Below are 16,973 nucleotides of genomic sequence, written 5' to 3'. Positions count from 1 at the left end.
AAGGAAGGAGTAGCAGCAAGCAGCCTCTTTCTCTCCCTTACATTGTATGCAAACCCGAAGGCAGGTGTAGCACTCACACCCATAATCCCAGCATTGGACTGTGGATCAATCAAAAATCTAGAAGCCTGCCCCACGACTGCATGAGGATTTGCGGGGACACCCAGACACAAACCATAACAGCCTTTCGCTGAGTGGGCGGGGGTGGTCCCCATGCCTGAGGATGATCTCCAGTCCTCAGGGCCAGCCGATTTAGAGGATGACCACAGCTCAGAGATGGCTTCACCGCGGCCCCTAGAGAAGTGTTTGGTGAAGTAGCACGGTGCCCTCCTCTAGCCGAGCTGGCAGTCACCATCACGGGAGAAAAGGGGGAGTTGGTGGGGGTTGTTACTTTGTGTTCGGTGTGCAGGGAATATGAGATACTTGGTCAGGGAAATCACCGGAGATAAATTCTGTTCGGTCAAATTGTTTGCAGGTTGTGTTCCTAAGCAGTTTCACAAGTGATTACCCAGCATTGTCTTTTGCTTTGTTCCTCTTTGAGCTCTCTTGCCATTTTCTACATCTTACTCATTTTGCATCTTGTCCTTTTTTGGGTCTCACCCATTTCGAATTACTACGTGGTAGAATCGTTTGGGTCTAGCGCCTTCTCTGATAACAGTTCCCAGCTAAAGTAACATAAAGGCGGCTTAAGTGATCAGAGAAGTAGCAATGCAAGTTGATGCACTCAGACTTGGTTTATAGGCCAGTACTGGTCTGTAGGGAAAACTCTTTTTGCTTGGGAATTAAATAGGGACTTTAATTAGTGCACTGTCTAGATAAATGAAGCCTTTAAAAATGTACCAGCTCTCATAGTGTTTCCATTATATAAGTGTTTATTTCTAGGTTGCATAATGTAGCCTGTGCAAATTCAAACTTTTCCTTAACTTTATAAACTCTTGCCAGTAAAAAGAGGAAAAAGATCATTGTTGCTATTTTGGGGGGTGGTGTGAACTACCTGCTTCACTGATGTCAGTGGTTCACTGTGGCACAAAGGGGAGGATTTTTCCATTCTAAATCTCAAGGCATTCAGACAGGCCTCTCCTTATTTCATGTTCTACTTCTCATTTTCCCATTGTCATGGTTTTATCTCTATAGACAGAGAGCTGTTTGCCTGTTTGGACTTGATTAGGGTGACCGGTGTGTTCTCCCTGCGGTGTTTCTGCTTTACAGCAAAGTCTTGTTTACTTCCTCTGAGAGAACTCATGCTACAGTGGGAAGACGGGAGCCCCAGCATCCCCTGACTTTCCCCATGCATGCATCCTTTGATCTCGCCCTGCGTGGTTGCTTGCTGTGTGGAACTTCACAGTAACCACACACAGTGCAGACACTCATTCGTATTTGCTCTAAGAGTTCTCAGATGCTAAGGAGTGCCTTGTTGGGGGAGGCATCTTTTGTTTGTTTGTTTCAGAGATTCCCACCCTAGAGTCAGAAATTATGAAAACCTGCAGACTTCTCTCCTGGGGGGAAACCAGCCTGTGACATAGCGGAGTCTTTTTCTCCTTTCTCCCCGTCCCTGTTCCCCACCCCTCTGGAGCTTGTTCTTGCGGCCATCCATCCCTAAGGTCCTCGGAGCATTTGAACATGCGGTGTGGCCTCAACCCCTGCTTTCTCCCCTCGCAGGATGTTTGATGTGGGCGGCCAGCGGTCCGAGCGGAAGAAGTGGATCCACTGCTTCGAGGGGGTGACTGCCATTATCTTCTGCGTGGCCCTGAGCGACTACGACCTGGTGCTGGCTGAGGATGAAGAGATGGCAAGTAGACCCAGGCTGAGGGCTGGGCACGAGCACCAGGAGCTGGAGATGCGGCAGGAACTTTTCTGAGAAAAATTCTTGCTCCTGCCTGAATTTATTTGAAAGTCCAGGTTTTCCTTCAGCATTTCGGTTTACATAATAAAAGGGAAGCAGAGGAGAGAAGCACAGGCCACCTTGGGGTGAAGGAAAAGTTTGAGCGTCCGTCTCAGCCAGCCCAGTGCGCTGACACAGTGCATTTCCATTGTCTGGTGTTTACAGGCAGAGGGTAAAGAAAGTTCCGCCTGCCCTCGAGCAGGGCTCATGCTCTACCCTCTCTGTCTCTGCAGGGTTTGCACTTGCACACGTGTTCTGCTGTGCTTCTGTGTTCCATGTACCATTAAATATTTACTGGGAAAGATATTTTTAAATAGAAACTTAAAACTCTGTCATTTTAAAGTAACTCTAATACAAAATAGGAAAATATCAATAGAGATGTTGGTTGTGTATTCGAGGTGTGTACATTTATGCTGCCATTCACGCAGGACATGAGCGCACACACATGCATCCCTCTCACTTTGCGGCGATGGAGCAGCTCACTCCCCATCCGGTACACGGATCTGAGAGGGCGGGGAACAGAAACGCAAAGCCGTCGCTAATAAGTGTTGGGCTAATTGGATCTCGCCCGTTCAGTTTCGTTCATTAATCCCTAAAACCCGCACATCTCTTAATGGAAACCGACTGACCTCTGCAACAGTGACCTTTCTTTTCCCATGTCTGCACTTGGCCCAGGTGCGGCAGGGAACAGGTAGGGGACACTCAGAATGCAGACAGCTGTGTGTGATGATGAGACCCTCGTCTCACCCAAAGTCAAAGCTATGCTCATTCTGCAGTGGCAGGATTGGGCCTTTGGGGACGGTATCTATTTTTCAATTGACTGACTAACCTCTGTTTTCTTATTCTTTCTAAAGTATTATGATGTTCTCCTGGCTATTAGTAAAACTTTGATGTTGTCTTCCCATGTAGAATCGAATGCATGAAAGCATGAAGCTGTTCGACAGCATATGTAACAACAAGTGGTTCACGGATACGTCTATTATCCTTTTTCTAAATAAGAAGGATCTCTTCGAGGAAAAAATCAAAAAGAGCCCTCTCACAATATGCTACCCAGAATATGCAGGTATTTGACTTTCTTTGAATGAATTCCCCAGTCACGTATTTCTGTGAAAGTGAAAGTTCCCCTAAAGCAAGATTTCAGTTGTTGCTTTGACTCTCTTGGCTTCATAATTCTTACCCTTTTTGGAGATGTTATCAACCTTCCTTTGAGCACAAGTCATTTGTTCAGATGGGGATGTGCTTATCGAAAATAACACCTTCACTCCATGGGAAATCTGGTGATCATTTCGGGGATGGCTGCAGTCTTCCTAAAGTGAAAATACGGTGTGTTCATCAGCCAGCGGGTCCCAGGCCTGGTGTGGTGTGGGACACAAGCTTCCCTGCTCACTGTTCAGGTTCAAAGACAGACACCATGAGAGACAGGAAGTGAACAGCAGCAGGAAACAGGCTGCTGTCAAGGAGTGTCCGCGTCACTGCAAGGAGAAAAGGGGGAGGGGCCCAGAGGGCCGCAGGAGGTTTCCTGGGAAATCTGAGCTTTGATATGAAGACAGGTCATGACGCTTTGATTTTGCTGCTATGGAAAATGCACTGGAGTGAGGAAAATAGACTTGCAGAACAGTCCTGGCTTTTTTCAGAATTAGCCCTTTGATGTTGAACAAGGCTGCTAATCTATCTAGACTTCAGCGTCCTATCAGTAAAATCAAGACTTGGGCTAAGGCCCTGGGTCCAGGCCTGAGTGGTTGCACGGAGCAGCTCCTGGGCTACTTCAAAGTGACTGTTGGGGACCAAGCTCTTATTTTACACACCCACGTGCACACATGCACACACTCACACACGCACGCACCCCTCACTCCCCTGAGGCTCTTCCTTTGTTAAAGTCCAGTAACTCACCTTTCATGTTTGCTACATTGGGCTTCTGAATAAGATTTCACTTTGGCAATATGAGCTGTGTTCCAATACGAGCTGTGTGGGGGGGGTATATGATGATTCCTGGGTTATAGGGTCCCTAAATATAAATATCTGGAAGACTTCAGTTAGTTACTTACCCTTAGCCCATCCTTCTGTTTAAAGTAGAAAAAAGTATCAGGAGCTCATTCATTATCAACAGCTCTAGTCAGCCCTGCACTGAGTTATTTTACCACGCGTGGTGGCCTCCCTGTCCTGGGCCATGTGATGCAGTCCCGTGGTGTCAGCACACGGGGTCCCCTCCCCTCAGGTGGGGACGGTGCAGCGTGATGGGGCCACAGAGTCCGTGTCCCCTGCGCCTGCGAGCCTTGCCCACCAGCAAGCTGCTCCACTGAGTGACGTCCTCGTTGGACCAGCAGGGAAGCCACTGCTGTCCGGTGTCACTGTGCTCAGTACCGCAGCGCTGTGTGTATTGTGCGTCACACTCCAGCGCAGCGTCATCACGCAGACTGGCTCACGTACAACTTCTCGCTTGCTTTTCCAAAAGTCACAGAATCCTAAGTCTTCTTGTTGAGAAGCACTTTTTGTGCTTATTGGGAATGAAACCGTTTATAATTCAGATTCTGAATTGAAGCTCTCTGAATCGAGATGGCCACGTTTCCCCTGCCTTGACTCTTGCGTTTTGTTTGTGCCGTTCTGTATGACACACTGCACATTCTGCAGCAGTTTGTAACACCGGGGGCTCCAGATGCAACCACAGCTACTGTACCCCATGGGGACCACAGAGCAACCGGGAGCGTACTTGGTGACCCTTCCCTTGCCAGTATTCCTGTTCCAAAATCTTTACAAAGGAAGAGCACTACATAATTCTTTCATGGCCCCAGTGTTAAGATTATAATTTAAAACCCACACTCATGTCCTTCATTGTATTGATTCATTGCTTCCTGCTTCGGTCTCAGCTCCCGTTTCCTGGGGCTGTCACGGTCCCCCGCACCTCCCGCAGAGGAACCGTGTGCAGACCTCTTGGGCTGCGCTCAAGGCTTTCCGCCAGCGCGTCTGCCACGACCCTTACCCTTCCCTTCCCTGTATCGCCAGGACCCACACCTCACCTGCAGTCCCCGCTCTCTGTCCTTCCCACTCACTTCAGTCTCACTGCATTAACCCTTTGGTCAACCCCGATTTCTCCCTGGAGCTTCGTGTTCACAGGGTCAACTGCTGCTTGCACGTGTATGTGTGTATGCCTTCACCCGAGACTCGTGCAAACTCGTTATCTATTCCTCAAGTCTCTTCTCTTTTTCTTGTGACTACATAATCAACTTCACAGTTCTCCATTCTTGACCCTAGTTTTGTTTATACTTAACATTGTTCAGGACAGTTCTATCCCATGCACACACACACATTTGCTATTCTCTCCTTAAGTCTTAAAATGAGCCCCATAAATGAGTGCCTGAGGCTGTTCATGTGTCTGGGAGCTCCTGGGGTCCAGTAATTTAACTCTCCAGAAGGCACAGTGCCCTAGGCTGTGCACCCCGCCTGAGCTGTTTCCTCCAGTGTATTTTTCATTTAGGGTTGCATTGGCTTCCTTGGGCCAACCAGACACTGTTCATTGCCTCAGGGTTTTGGAGCACCGAGCCTGTTATGCTTTAATAAAACGAGATGTGATTCCTAGCAACTGAAGAGTGAGAAGTAAACTTATTCAAGGGCTGTGGCTTCTGCTTTCCTTTTTGTCCCTTTGTAATGAGTCCCATTATTCAGGCTGCCACAGCGCTTCCGGACAGCACCCAACGCCCTTCCTCACGTGCGTGCCTGGGGCTCCGTGTGCCGCAGAAAGGAGACTGGGGCCTAGGACAGGCTGCTGCCTCCTGGAGCTCACCTGCTCCTTCTGGAGACTGGTGCCGGGGCGCAGCTGGACCCCCGTGAAGCAGTGTCAGGAAGCGCACGGAGGGTGTCTTTGCAGCGTGAGGCATCTGTAGGAGAGCGAGCCCACCAGGGTTAGTATGCTGAGAGGAGTTCTGTAGAGTGCAGTTCTGAGCACTGAGAAAGCCGCTCAGAGAAACACAGGGGGCAGATGGTCTACTGGGTCCTGAGTGCAGAGTGAGCTCGAGGCAGAGCAGAGTCAGCCCCAGCAGGCTGGCCTGGCAGTTCTGGGTGACTGCTGCAGGAGAGGCTGTGAACAGGGAGGCAAATGGGCATTTTATTCAAGTATTTCATATGTGACGTGCATTAACCTGCTGCGTTACGACGCTATGTGTGGATGCGCCTGTGCATACACAGACGCAAAGTCAGCAAGAGTATGACTCGCTGAGTTTTTGAAAGTGAAAAGTACAAAAGTACCGTCCACCACTCAAGCCAAGAAGTTAAATGTTTTCGCTGCCTGGAGGTGGCACACATCCCTAGTCTCAGCATGCTGGAGGCTGAGGCAGGAGGGTGGCAAATTTTGAGTCCAGCCTGGGCAACTTAGGGAGACCCTGTGTCAGAATTTTGTTTTTTTTTAAAGGGCTGGGGATATAGTTCAGGGTGTGAAGGCCTTGAGTTGACTGCGTCCTCCCCATCCTAACTAGTCACATGGTCCCGCCGCCCCGGACACAGACAGACTAACCCTGATCTCAACTCTTGTGCTCGTCAGTGCATCTGAATTGTCTCTGCAGGCAGCGTTTGGGTCACCTGTGGATTTTGTGCCTGCTTTCTCCTGTTCAGCAGAGAGTGGGGGAGACGCACCCGGGTTACTGTGTGTAGAGTGGGCTTTCTCCACTCTACACTTCTACACACTCTACGTGTGCTCGCTGTGGAGGGCTCTGGGATCTGTCAGCCAGCCGTGGTGGAGGAACTTCTTAGGTTGTTTCCTACAGCGAAGGCCGTGCTGCTGTCGACTGGCTCAGTAATAGTTCTCGCGGGTGTGCACCCCGAAACTGGTGCAGTCGGGCTGTGTGCACTTGTCTTCAGAAAAGACCAGGCAGTCTCTGAACTGTGTATTCTGAGGAAGTCTCTGGCCAGCACGAAAGCAGGGGCGTGGAATCGGCTTTCTCAGTCCACATCCACACCGTAGGATGGACAGCTTTTGGACCAAGGAGAACCAGTGGGAAATGGTAACTAACGTGTGCACAGGAGAGGGAGCAGACGCTGCTGCTCAGCATTCTGCCAGCACTCCCGCCCCCCACGGGGTAGACTGCTCTGCTCCCACCGCCCAGGCTCCGAGTCAAGCCTTGGGATGGGGATGGGAGGAGAGAAGAAAGGAGGAGGTCTGATGCGGAGATTTAGGCAGGAATCAAGACCAGGCAAACCAGGAAAGCCACACAGATGCTTAGATTTTAAGATAAGGTACAGCTGTCCCGAGATGATTAGCACAGGGTAATCTCACAGAGAGAGGAAATCACTTCTCTCACACTCTCAGAGGCACTCCGTAAAGGACCCCGCGTTTTTTACGTGCGTGAAACTGACTTCAGCACCCTAAGGTCTGTTTCACGTATCCGCGTAGGTGCTTGAACTGCTCACCTTACGTCTTCTTTCTCCCACCTCAGGGTCAAACACATACGAAGAGGCAGCTGCGTATATTCAGTGTCAGTTTGAGGACCTCAATAAGAGAAAAGACACCAAGGAAATATACACCCACTTCACCTGTGCCACCGATACTAAGAACGTGCAGTTTGTGTTCGACGCCGTGACCGATGTCATCATAAAGAACAACCTAAAAGACTGTGGTCTCTTCTAAGTTTTGCAGTTAACGGTACAGTGCGTTTTCAAACCAAATGAGTACTTATCCGTGGATCTCTCTAGACTAGGGTCTTGCAGCGACACAGAATGTAGCATGTGGCACGTGCACCTGGTACCTGACCAAAGTTGTTCTGTTCTGTTTCTTGAGCTAAAGGTCACAGAAGGACCTTTCCTAGATGCAAAAGGGGGTCCTGCCTGCCGCGAGAAACTGGAGGGCCGTGTTGAGGCTGGACTCTAGGGTGGGGGTCGTGTCTGTGTAAGTGTAAATACCCAACTGTGTGGACGATGTATTTATGACTTTAACTTTCCACATGACTTTTAGGTTTTAGGAGTGGCAACTTACAGCTCTAGTGTGATGGCTTTGGAAATAACATAAATGTTAAGTACCCTGTACTGAATGACAGACTATTACGTGTTTGCCAGTTTAAAAAAGCTTTATTTAAATTTGTGTCCTGTGAATTGTTAGGCACGGTAATTAACATTAGGAAATGTCACAGCCCTTTTCTTGGATTGTATGTACTTATATTCATAAAAATGTTATTTGTACAAACATTGCACAGACTATTTTAATACCATCATTTGTTCTTTAAATTTAATGTTTTATTGAAATGTTCTTGGAGAGAGTGAGTATACATGCCTTGGGATCAATGATTTTAAAATTGTATGCATTTTAATTTTTCTTTAAAGAGTGCATGCTGCTCTGATTCTATATTAGATTTGGTTTGAAAAACTAAAATTTCAGATTTTTGAGACTATACTATCTTACAAATACTTAATTTGTATTCGGTTTATTTTCACTTTGAATTTTAATATCTAGACAGTATTCATGCATTACCTTAAAGGTGATGCCAGATTACTTTTATACACTTTAAACAATGACATTTTTATTTGTAACTAAGTTTGGGTGGATATCGGAAGGATTTTTGTGGGTACAAAAAATTTTAGCATAATGAATTTTGAGACATTCATTTGTGTATTTCCTTTGGGAAATCCCTCGTACTTAGCATACGTGATAGTTCCTTGTTTGGAAGATACCAAGAAAGATCTTTGGATATTCTTGCTGATCTTATGCAAGCTTTAAATTCACATATGTAGCTAGTTTCAAATTTAATTATTATACTATGTTAAAAATTTTTCCCTTAGGTATTCAGCTTTCCTTGCCTTTGCTTGAATTTATATTTTCTTTTTAAATTATTGTATTTTTTTGAGAATTAAATGAGCAATTACATTTAGAACATGAGTAATAGTACTTAACAAAGTCAGTGATTATTTGTATGCACAAAACGTGTTACATAGCAGCTACTCAGCCTTGACAGAATCATTTGTCTTTTGATTATTTACCGTGTCTCTGTGACCTTGTTTTAACAAAATGATCAGTATTCCCCACCTTATTTCCCTTTTTTTATTCATCCTGAAAAACTGAGTCTTTTAGTAAGCTTCGGTGGTAAGTAGTTCCCAAGTTAATCCTGTGTCACGCTAAGTCTTTGTTGGTGTCCGTGTGTCCGTGTGTATGGTAACCGTAAACCACGTCTACAGCTGTTTGTTTGGGCCTTTTTTCTTTTCTGTAAAGTGGAGAAACTCAGACTTACCAAATCCCTTAAACGTGTCAGTTAGGTTCTTCCTGTGCCTTTCATGAAAGATCTGCGTCCCTTCATTGTACTGGTGGGAGACCTGTCAAAACTGCATTGTGAGCTCTGTGTGAAACTCTGAATATGAATAAATCTGAATGAGAAAGAAGGTTGAAAATGCCACATAGAAGCACATTTTGGTGACCATCATTGGTGAATTCCTGAACTTTATTCTGTGTAATTGTGTTACTAATGAATCCTAATAAATTTAAATTTTTAAAATTTTACAAACCTGTTGGCTTAAACCATTTTGCATTGCTGTGTAAGTAGCCATGCGTCAGATCTTCATTTATTCTTTCACGAGACTCTTTTCACTGTTTTACCTATTTCAGGAGCTTGAGTTTCCTCAGCCCCAAGTTTTCTCTTGCAAAAATGAGATGCCAGGATAGACCTGCTGATCTCATGTCCCCTCTGAGGAGTGCCACCTCCTCCACCCTGTGTGCCCCAAGCCACCGTCAGCACCATTCTCCTGCAGTGCCGCCGTCCCCTACCCTCTGCCCTGTTAGCCTGTGCCGTGGTTTCGGTGGTGAACGTCACCCACGGCCCATGTCTTAAAGGCTGGGTTTGCAAGGGTGGCCGTAGGGGAGATGGTGGGGTCCTTGAGAGGTTGTATCTGGTGGGTGGTTGCTAAGGTTGTGCCCTGAAAGGAAATTATGGGAACAGCTCCTTCTGCTCCTCTGTTTGCTGCCTGGCTGATGAGCTCCGGGGCTTCGCTTTGAATGGGCACCCATTGTAATCCACTCCTTCACCACAGCCCCCTGTGGGACTCATCTCTCGTGGGCTAGACTGCCTAACACTATTGCCCAAATCGACTATGTCTCTTCACAAGTTCAGTGTCTCAAGTATATTGTGACAGTGACAGGAGTTGACTGATGTGTACAGTCATCTTGAAGTACAATCCTGAGTACAATCATCTTGAACTTCTTAACCATTTAGAACTCTTCATGGCCTTCATCTCCCGTTAACTGGCCGCAGGACTCTCCCAGTGCTTCTGGTGGGTCTTTCTCCCTCCCTTCCCAGAGAGAGCCCTGCATCACCCCAGCTACTTCCGTACTCCCTAGCTCTTCAGCACTGCAGGCAGGCAGCACCTGTGTGTCCTGGGCTCTCCCTTAAGCTCTGTCCTGTGTGCTGTGTGTGATGTGCTTTGAGACTGCCTGGCATCCTGTCTGCCAACGTCATCGTGATGGTCTGTTTTGTTCGCGATCTCTTTTGGATTTTGCTGCCATGCAATCTTCCCTCTGCGCTTGTGGGAGCTGCAGGACCGTGTAGGGTTGCTGCTTCATCTCGCTTCTCTGGCTTCAGGCTCAGCCCTGCCCAGTGTCTGTCTCTGTCACTGAGCGAATGACCAAACGGCCCATCTGAAGCCCAGGTTCCATGCTTTAAGTCCCTGAGGCTCCGGTAGGTTCCAGAATGCCCTGCCTTTCAGTGCCCTGCAAACGACCTTAACCCTGGCGTTCTTCTTGATACCTACAGTGATGGAGGTCGCGCTGAAGGCTCAGAGACGTTAGTTATTTTGAGCTGAGCTGGTCAAGGTTCCCAGCCCGGGACTCCTGACTCAGGTCTGTAGAGAACCTCACAGCATGCTGCCTTGGGGCTGAACTGGGGTCAGGGCGGGCATCTTCACCCAGGCCCCTCCGTCGTGCTTCCTGCATCTCTGGGTCCCTTCCCCTTCTAGAAAGACCTATCTCCCCACTTCCTGTTGTCCATCTTTATTTTGTTCTTTATGTATAACTTGAGTTTCTTATATAAGAGAAACCGTGCCAAATTTAAGCTTGTGTGTCTGATTTATTTCACTTAACATTATGATCTCATGGGGCCTCCATTTAGATTTTTAAAAATGCTGCTTGTGACGTCTTGCCTCAGAGCTATTTATGACACCTTAGAACCCATGGTATTTGAAGCTACTTAAGACACAGTCATGTACACTTGGTATCATTTTTTTCTCTGCAAAATCAGCTTCCATGGCTGTGCGAGGAGTTGACTCAGTGATGGCTTTGTTAGCACAGGAAGAAACCTGGGTCAGCTCTTGCGCTGCTCCCTGGCGCATCAGCACCTAGACTTCGGACTTCCCAGCCGAGAACACTAAGGATCATGTCATGGTGGTCATTGTGCGGAGCGTTATTTCAGAGAGGAGAAAGTGGTGGTGACAGTCGTAGGTCCCGGTGCCCAGTCTGGCTTTAAATCTTGGTTTGCTCTCTCAGTACCTGGTTGATCTTAGGTTGCTGAGTTACCCTCTGCCTCCCTTTTACCATCTGAGGGAAGTAGGGACCAAGTAGACTGTTGACCTCAGTGGTGGTTGTTGGTTGCCAATAAGCTCGCAGTACATGGTCAGCACTTATAAGGGAGTGCGGCATGTGGTGAGCTAACCATCAATTTTGCTGTTATTTTGTTATAAAGAATATTTAATTGTAGAGTGACATTTATTTATCTTGGTGTGCTTAGGATTGAACTGAGGGCCTTTGTACTAGGCTATAACCCAGCCCACTTTTTAGTTCTTATTTTTGAAACAGGGTCTCACGAAGTTACTCTGTTTCCCAGGCTGGGCTTGAGATTGCCATCCGCCTGCCTCAGCCTCCCAGGGTGCTAAGATTATAAGTGGGTACCACATTTCTAGCTCTTGAGTCCCTATAAAATCACAGTCAGTGTTGATCCATAGTTACTGATACAAATTTTGGGTGAAATGCCTTAAATAAAACAACTATCACATTCATCTTTATAGTTAAAACTTCTGAGCTCTCATATTGATCATGGAAAACAAGAATCAAAAACGCACCAACTTTCGGACACTTTCGTTATTTAAAGTAGCCAAAACCATGGAAGCCTTTTTGTTTCAGTTTGAGAAATTTTCTTTTCTACTTGCTTTTCAAACCCACTCTTAGCAGTTAAAATGCATTTATAGCAAGAACTTTAGATTTCACAACTCCACTGGCCTTGTTCCCAGGCATTTTTCCTGTAACCAATGACGGCTTGCTTTTGTTTGTTGTGTTTGCTTTTACTCCCTTGGTTTCTTACATTAAAAGTTATGAAACACGTGTCATCCAGGCTGGAGACACCAGACATGCCCAGATAGGAACCGGGCAGCATTCACCAAGCTTAAGGCTCGAGCTGGGGCAGCACAGGGTGCGGCAGACCTTTCCGGGCACCCTGGACACAGCCCACCACTGCCAGATCCTCCCTCTCACTGCCCTCCTGGCCGGGCCTCCATCTGTGGATGGAAACGTTGCTGCCTCGAAGACATGACTCTCCGGACACAGTGCACCGTGCTAATTAACAGTGAGACAAGCACGGAGAGAAGCTTGCATAGAAGACCAGTCTCGGCAAGGACTTTTTTAGCCACCTTTAGAAATGAAGGCGCCATTTCTTCCTGAATATACAGCAGTGGCCTCAGAGGACCTCCTTGGGGTGGAGTGGTGGCCAAGGGGCTGAAGGGCTTCATCTGTCCCTGCAGTCTCATCTAGCACGGTGCTGTGGTTTGCTGTGTTTACCACGCACCCCACATTTTGGAGACTGAATGAATGTCCAGATTTGGACACTGAGGGTGTTTTGGGATTGGTGGAGGAGGTGAGGGTGGCCGAGATGACCTATGGCTTTGTTAACAGAGGAAGAAACCTGGTCAGCTCTTGCGCTGCTCCCTGGCGCATCAGCACCTAGACTTTGGACTTCCCAGCCGAGAACACTAAGGAACACTTCAAACTACCCATTCTCAGGTAATTCTGTTACAACAGCAGAAAGCACTAAGAAAGGGTGGGTGTGTTCTCTCTTACCAGGACTTTGTGTCTAATAAATCAGCCCTACCATCTGGCAGTTAATTTTTACTAAACTGACAAATATCTACAGTTTCACTATAAAGCCAGCTTTCAAAATAAACCATGATTATATATCGTGACGATTGTATATTACCTGTAATTTTCTGTTATGCATGCTTAAATTGTAATTATTGTCTCTGGAAACTTCACAGACTATGATCCTTGCCCAACTTTTGAAAATCAAAACAGTGAAGTCAAAGCTACTTCCAAATAACTCTGCTTTAATTTTCATTAAATTGAGTAGAATATTAGGTTGTCAGGTTTTTGCCTTGTGGAACATGAACAGTCCAACAGGAAATTCATCAATATGATTTGTGCAGGACCTGTACTGCCACATTCATGACAATGTAACCTGTTTCCCTCACTTCCAAAGGAAGTGTTTACCTTTCTGGAAGGGAGCCATTTTCCTCTTGCCTGACTCCATAAGGCAATACACCTCTAAAAGGTTAATCCTTTCTTAGAATTGAGTATACAGTTTACTGTGTTCCCAAACTGCCTATTAAAGTAAACTGCAAATTACTTTTAACTATGTATCTTTTTTCTCCAAAAGGAACTTACCTAAAGTCTAATAAACACTTCCTCTGGCTGAAGCGGAGTAGAGAGCTTGGAACTAGGTTAAAGAATCCTTTCATGGGGCTGGGGATTTAGCTCAGCAGCACAGTGCCTGCCTGGCAAACGCAAGGTCGTGAGTTCCATTCCTGGTACCGGAGAAAAAACAAAACCAAAAAAAAGAGAATCCCAGAATCATTTCATCTCTGAAAGCCCCACTTGTGATCCACACCTATGGCCTATAGATGCACATTCGAAACGACACAATTCTAACAGAGCGATTCGTATTTTGTACCATGTTGGCTACCTACTGAGTGTCAGGGCTGGGGGTGAGGTACGGAATGACGTCACTTGTTAGTCCTGTCTTCAAACTCCAGTACCCTGAAGTTGTCTTTTCCAGGGTTGCTTCACAGTGCAGTGCAATGTGTGTGATTGGGTTAATAATTATGCACAATGCACGTGAGGGTGTCAGTAGCTATGAAAGTCCTGTAGTAGTGAAAGTGGTAGATGTGAACACTCACAAACACCGTCACTACACCAGCACAGCAGCTGCGACCTATAGTGAGTACCCAGTGAGCCCTGGCAGTGCAGCCACTCCAAACTGAGATGGCTATTTTAGTGTACAGTACACAGACCAACTCACACACACGTACACACACATACTTGTTCAACTGATAGTATTTGTGTGACATGCTGGGTTAAATTATTTTTAAGACTCCACCTGTTTCTTATGTACAGTTACTGGAAGATACATGACTACTCATGTGTCTTACATTATATTTCTGTCTGGAAAGTGGAACATATTTTTTTTCCTTCCCCAGTTCTATTTGCATGGAAAAGTTTGCAAGTTTTAGAAATGGAGACACAAGAGGTAAAGAGCTAAATTTTGAATGTGTTAGGTCTGGGTCTTGGTGCCTGGAATCAATCAGCACATTAGTGCTTTGGAAAGTGGTGTGCCTTAGTGGAAGGTTGGACTATTCCATCTTTATGAGCTATGCTTTGATTTGATGTAATGCAGCCTTTCCTGCAGGGGAGTGGGAAATCCTTTGCATTTTCACTTTTAAATATGTCAGCTGAGATAAAAGGCCCAGATATGAATATGAAAATCCAGACTCCAGAAGTGAGCCCTGGAATTCGAAGTACCCTTATTTTTAGGGCTGATCTTGTAGTGGGAGTAGACCCATGAGATGCTGGAAAATTACTAAGCCCTGGTTTACAAAGCGAGCTCTTCTTGTTCTTTCGCCAAATCACAAGATCATTTTTTTTAAATGTTGTTGTTTTGTTGTGCTTTGTTTTTTTTAATATGTTTCAATTCCCCCAGCCAAATTCCTGTCTTCCTCCACACCTCCCACAGGACTGGGCAGGGCACAGTCATGCATGAAAAAGCTCCCCACGTTTCCAGAAAGAGTAGATCCCAGGAACTGTGGAGGAGGCGGGCAGGATTCACATGTTCTGTGGGACCTGCGTTCAACCGGAATAAAGTTCCACTGGGTCATGGGTGCTTGCTTTGACTTTTGATGAAGACAGAAGTCTGCACATAGTTGGCTGTTTCAGGATCCATGAAATCATATCTGCTACTCTGTATGAAGGAAGACTACCTGGGCTCAGACCTGATGCTCATGACTTCAGTTCATTAGGAGAAGAGTTCCTAGTCATATGTAAGCAGTTCTAGTATACTTATCCTTAGAGTGTAATTATGTAAAGCCAGACATAATTCTCCATACAAATGCTCATAACTTTCTGTTTGGCTCAGTGTGCATCCAATAAATTCAATTACATGAGAACATGTGTATAATTTACTTATAATTAGTTGAAATTATCATGCTTTATAAAAATGTAATTTTTTTTAAAGTTTGGGACTGCTCAAATAATTAAACCTGACTGAGTTCTAATAGTTAAACCTGGTTGAGTTCTAATAGTTATGAAGAAAGTGTATAGGTCTTATATCAATGTGATTGTCACTGGATTAAACAATTATGTACAATAAAGGCATTAAGATTTAAATTAACATATAGCCATATTTTATAGAAACTAATGTATAAAATATTAGTTTTTCTTTATCAAATCATCAGGCTTATGTAAGTCTTATTATCTGTTCTTTGGCTGTCATGTCACTAAATTAGTAGGAGGTACTTATGTTTATTTCAATGTGGGCAATAGAGCTTTACATGGAAAAGAAGCAACATCAACCCTACTTCATTGCTTTGTGAGCCCAGCTTTATCCTATGGCTTATAATTTCCAACGCTGTGAGAGTGTGGATAATCAAAACCAACGGTTGTCCTATTCACTAAGTAGGAAAAGACTGCTCACACTGGGGCAGGCAGTCCTATCCAGACTGACTTGCAGCATTTGTCTCAAGGTTAGCAAATTTTTCATTTAAGAAGTCGTACAACTGCTGTCTTTTCTAATGAAATGTTAACTCTTTTTTGTGAGTCTTTGGCAAAAACACCCTTTCTGTTTAGCTACTGTCAAGGACAGTTGGAAAGCACTTGACCTGTTAAGGAAAATACATCTGCCAACTCCACTTATAGACTCCGTGGTTAAACTCTACACAAAAGGCAACGTCAAAAACATGTGTGCTCCTTCCAATAACTTACTTTCCTCTATCAGTTCTCATAATTTTAATTTAGGCCTGAAAATCCCAAGGACAATTTGTGCGGATGCTTTTTTTTCATTTTTCTTATTTAGTTTGCCACAGAGGTTGGATAAAACACAGATTGTTGCATTGGCATTATTGCGTGAGTCTGGAGCTCTTTGGCCCAGCCACGTTTGGAAGTAGCTATGTCAGTGCGTGATTCTGGGTGTCTGGGTCTCCACACGCTGCTTAGCATCTTTGTGAAAATCCTACTCGGAGAAGCATGACAAGAGCACTGTTGAAAACGGCAGTCTGCCTGAAACTAAACCGAGGCCCTGCCGCTTTCTACCAGGTGACCTTGAGCAAGGTACTGGACCTCTCCGTGCCTTAAAAAGGTCTCTCTAAAATGACAACATTAGCACCATCCTCCTGTTGCTGCAAGCATTAAATGAGTTGTCAGTGTGAGGTGTGTGATGTGCCCAACATTTGTGTGATGGAAACATGAGCTCTTCTAAATTCCATGATGGTGATGATGACGACGAACATATTATAAATGTGAAAGGGCAGAAGCAATGAGAACAATGGTGAGGGAAGCCGGCACTACGGTGGAAGTCTACGTAGGGAACCATCTGTGCACTGCCAGTCCTGGCCCTGGCATAAGTGTTTCCATCCCACTGCACTGGGATTGGACCGGATTCCCTGTGAGCAGGAGCAGCCTGGCACTCGGGCGGGCTGGAAGCAAGGTCTGGGAGAGAAAGACTTGGAAGTGACCCCTCAGATGTGGGGTAGAGAGAAAGCCTTCTCCCTCTCTCACCCCTCCTGACACCGGCCGGACACATTCACCAGGGAGAAAGCAGAGGAGTTCCAGAGAAGAGGTTGTTAGTTTCCCATTGCTTTTGTAACAGACTGCCGCAAAACC

General features: G+C 45.9%; 1 protein-coding gene and 1 long non-coding RNA gene across 2 annotated transcripts in view; both read left to right on the top strand.

The window, feature by feature from the left end:
- The window catches only part of Gnai1 (guanine nucleotide binding protein (G protein), alpha inhibiting activity polypeptide 1), a 78,839-nt gene extending 69,485 nt beyond the window's left edge, over positions 1 to 9,354 (top strand). Inside the window, exons 8-10 of the mRNA XM_005377203.2 lie at positions 1,657 to 1,786; positions 2,789 to 2,942; positions 7,303 to 9,354. Of these exons, the coding sequence (XP_005377260.2) occupies positions 1,657 to 1,786; positions 2,789 to 2,942; positions 7,303 to 7,493 (475 nt within the window). The 3' untranslated portion in view covers positions 7,494 to 9,354. The remainder of the gene's footprint in view (positions 1 to 1,656; positions 1,787 to 2,788; positions 2,943 to 7,302) is intronic.
- Positions 9,355 to 10,912: 1,558 nt separating this feature from the next.
- On the top strand, positions 10,913 to 15,482 carry LOC106147801. Its single transcript, XR_001232772.1, has 2 exons — positions 10,913 to 12,830; positions 14,833 to 15,482. It is a non-coding gene; the product is annotated as an uncharacterized LOC106147801 (long non-coding RNA).
- The last annotated feature ends 1,491 nt before the right edge of the window (positions 15,483 to 16,973 follow it).

The sequence above is a fragment of the Chinchilla lanigera genome, unplaced genomic scaffold (assembly GCF_000276665.1).
Source record: "Chinchilla lanigera isolate Chin_1 unplaced genomic scaffold, ChiLan1.0 scaffold00009, whole genome shotgun sequence".
Lineage (NCBI taxonomy): Eukaryota > Metazoa > Chordata > Mammalia > Rodentia > Chinchillidae > Chinchilla > Chinchilla lanigera.
This window is presented reverse-complemented; position numbering and strand designations above follow the sequence as displayed.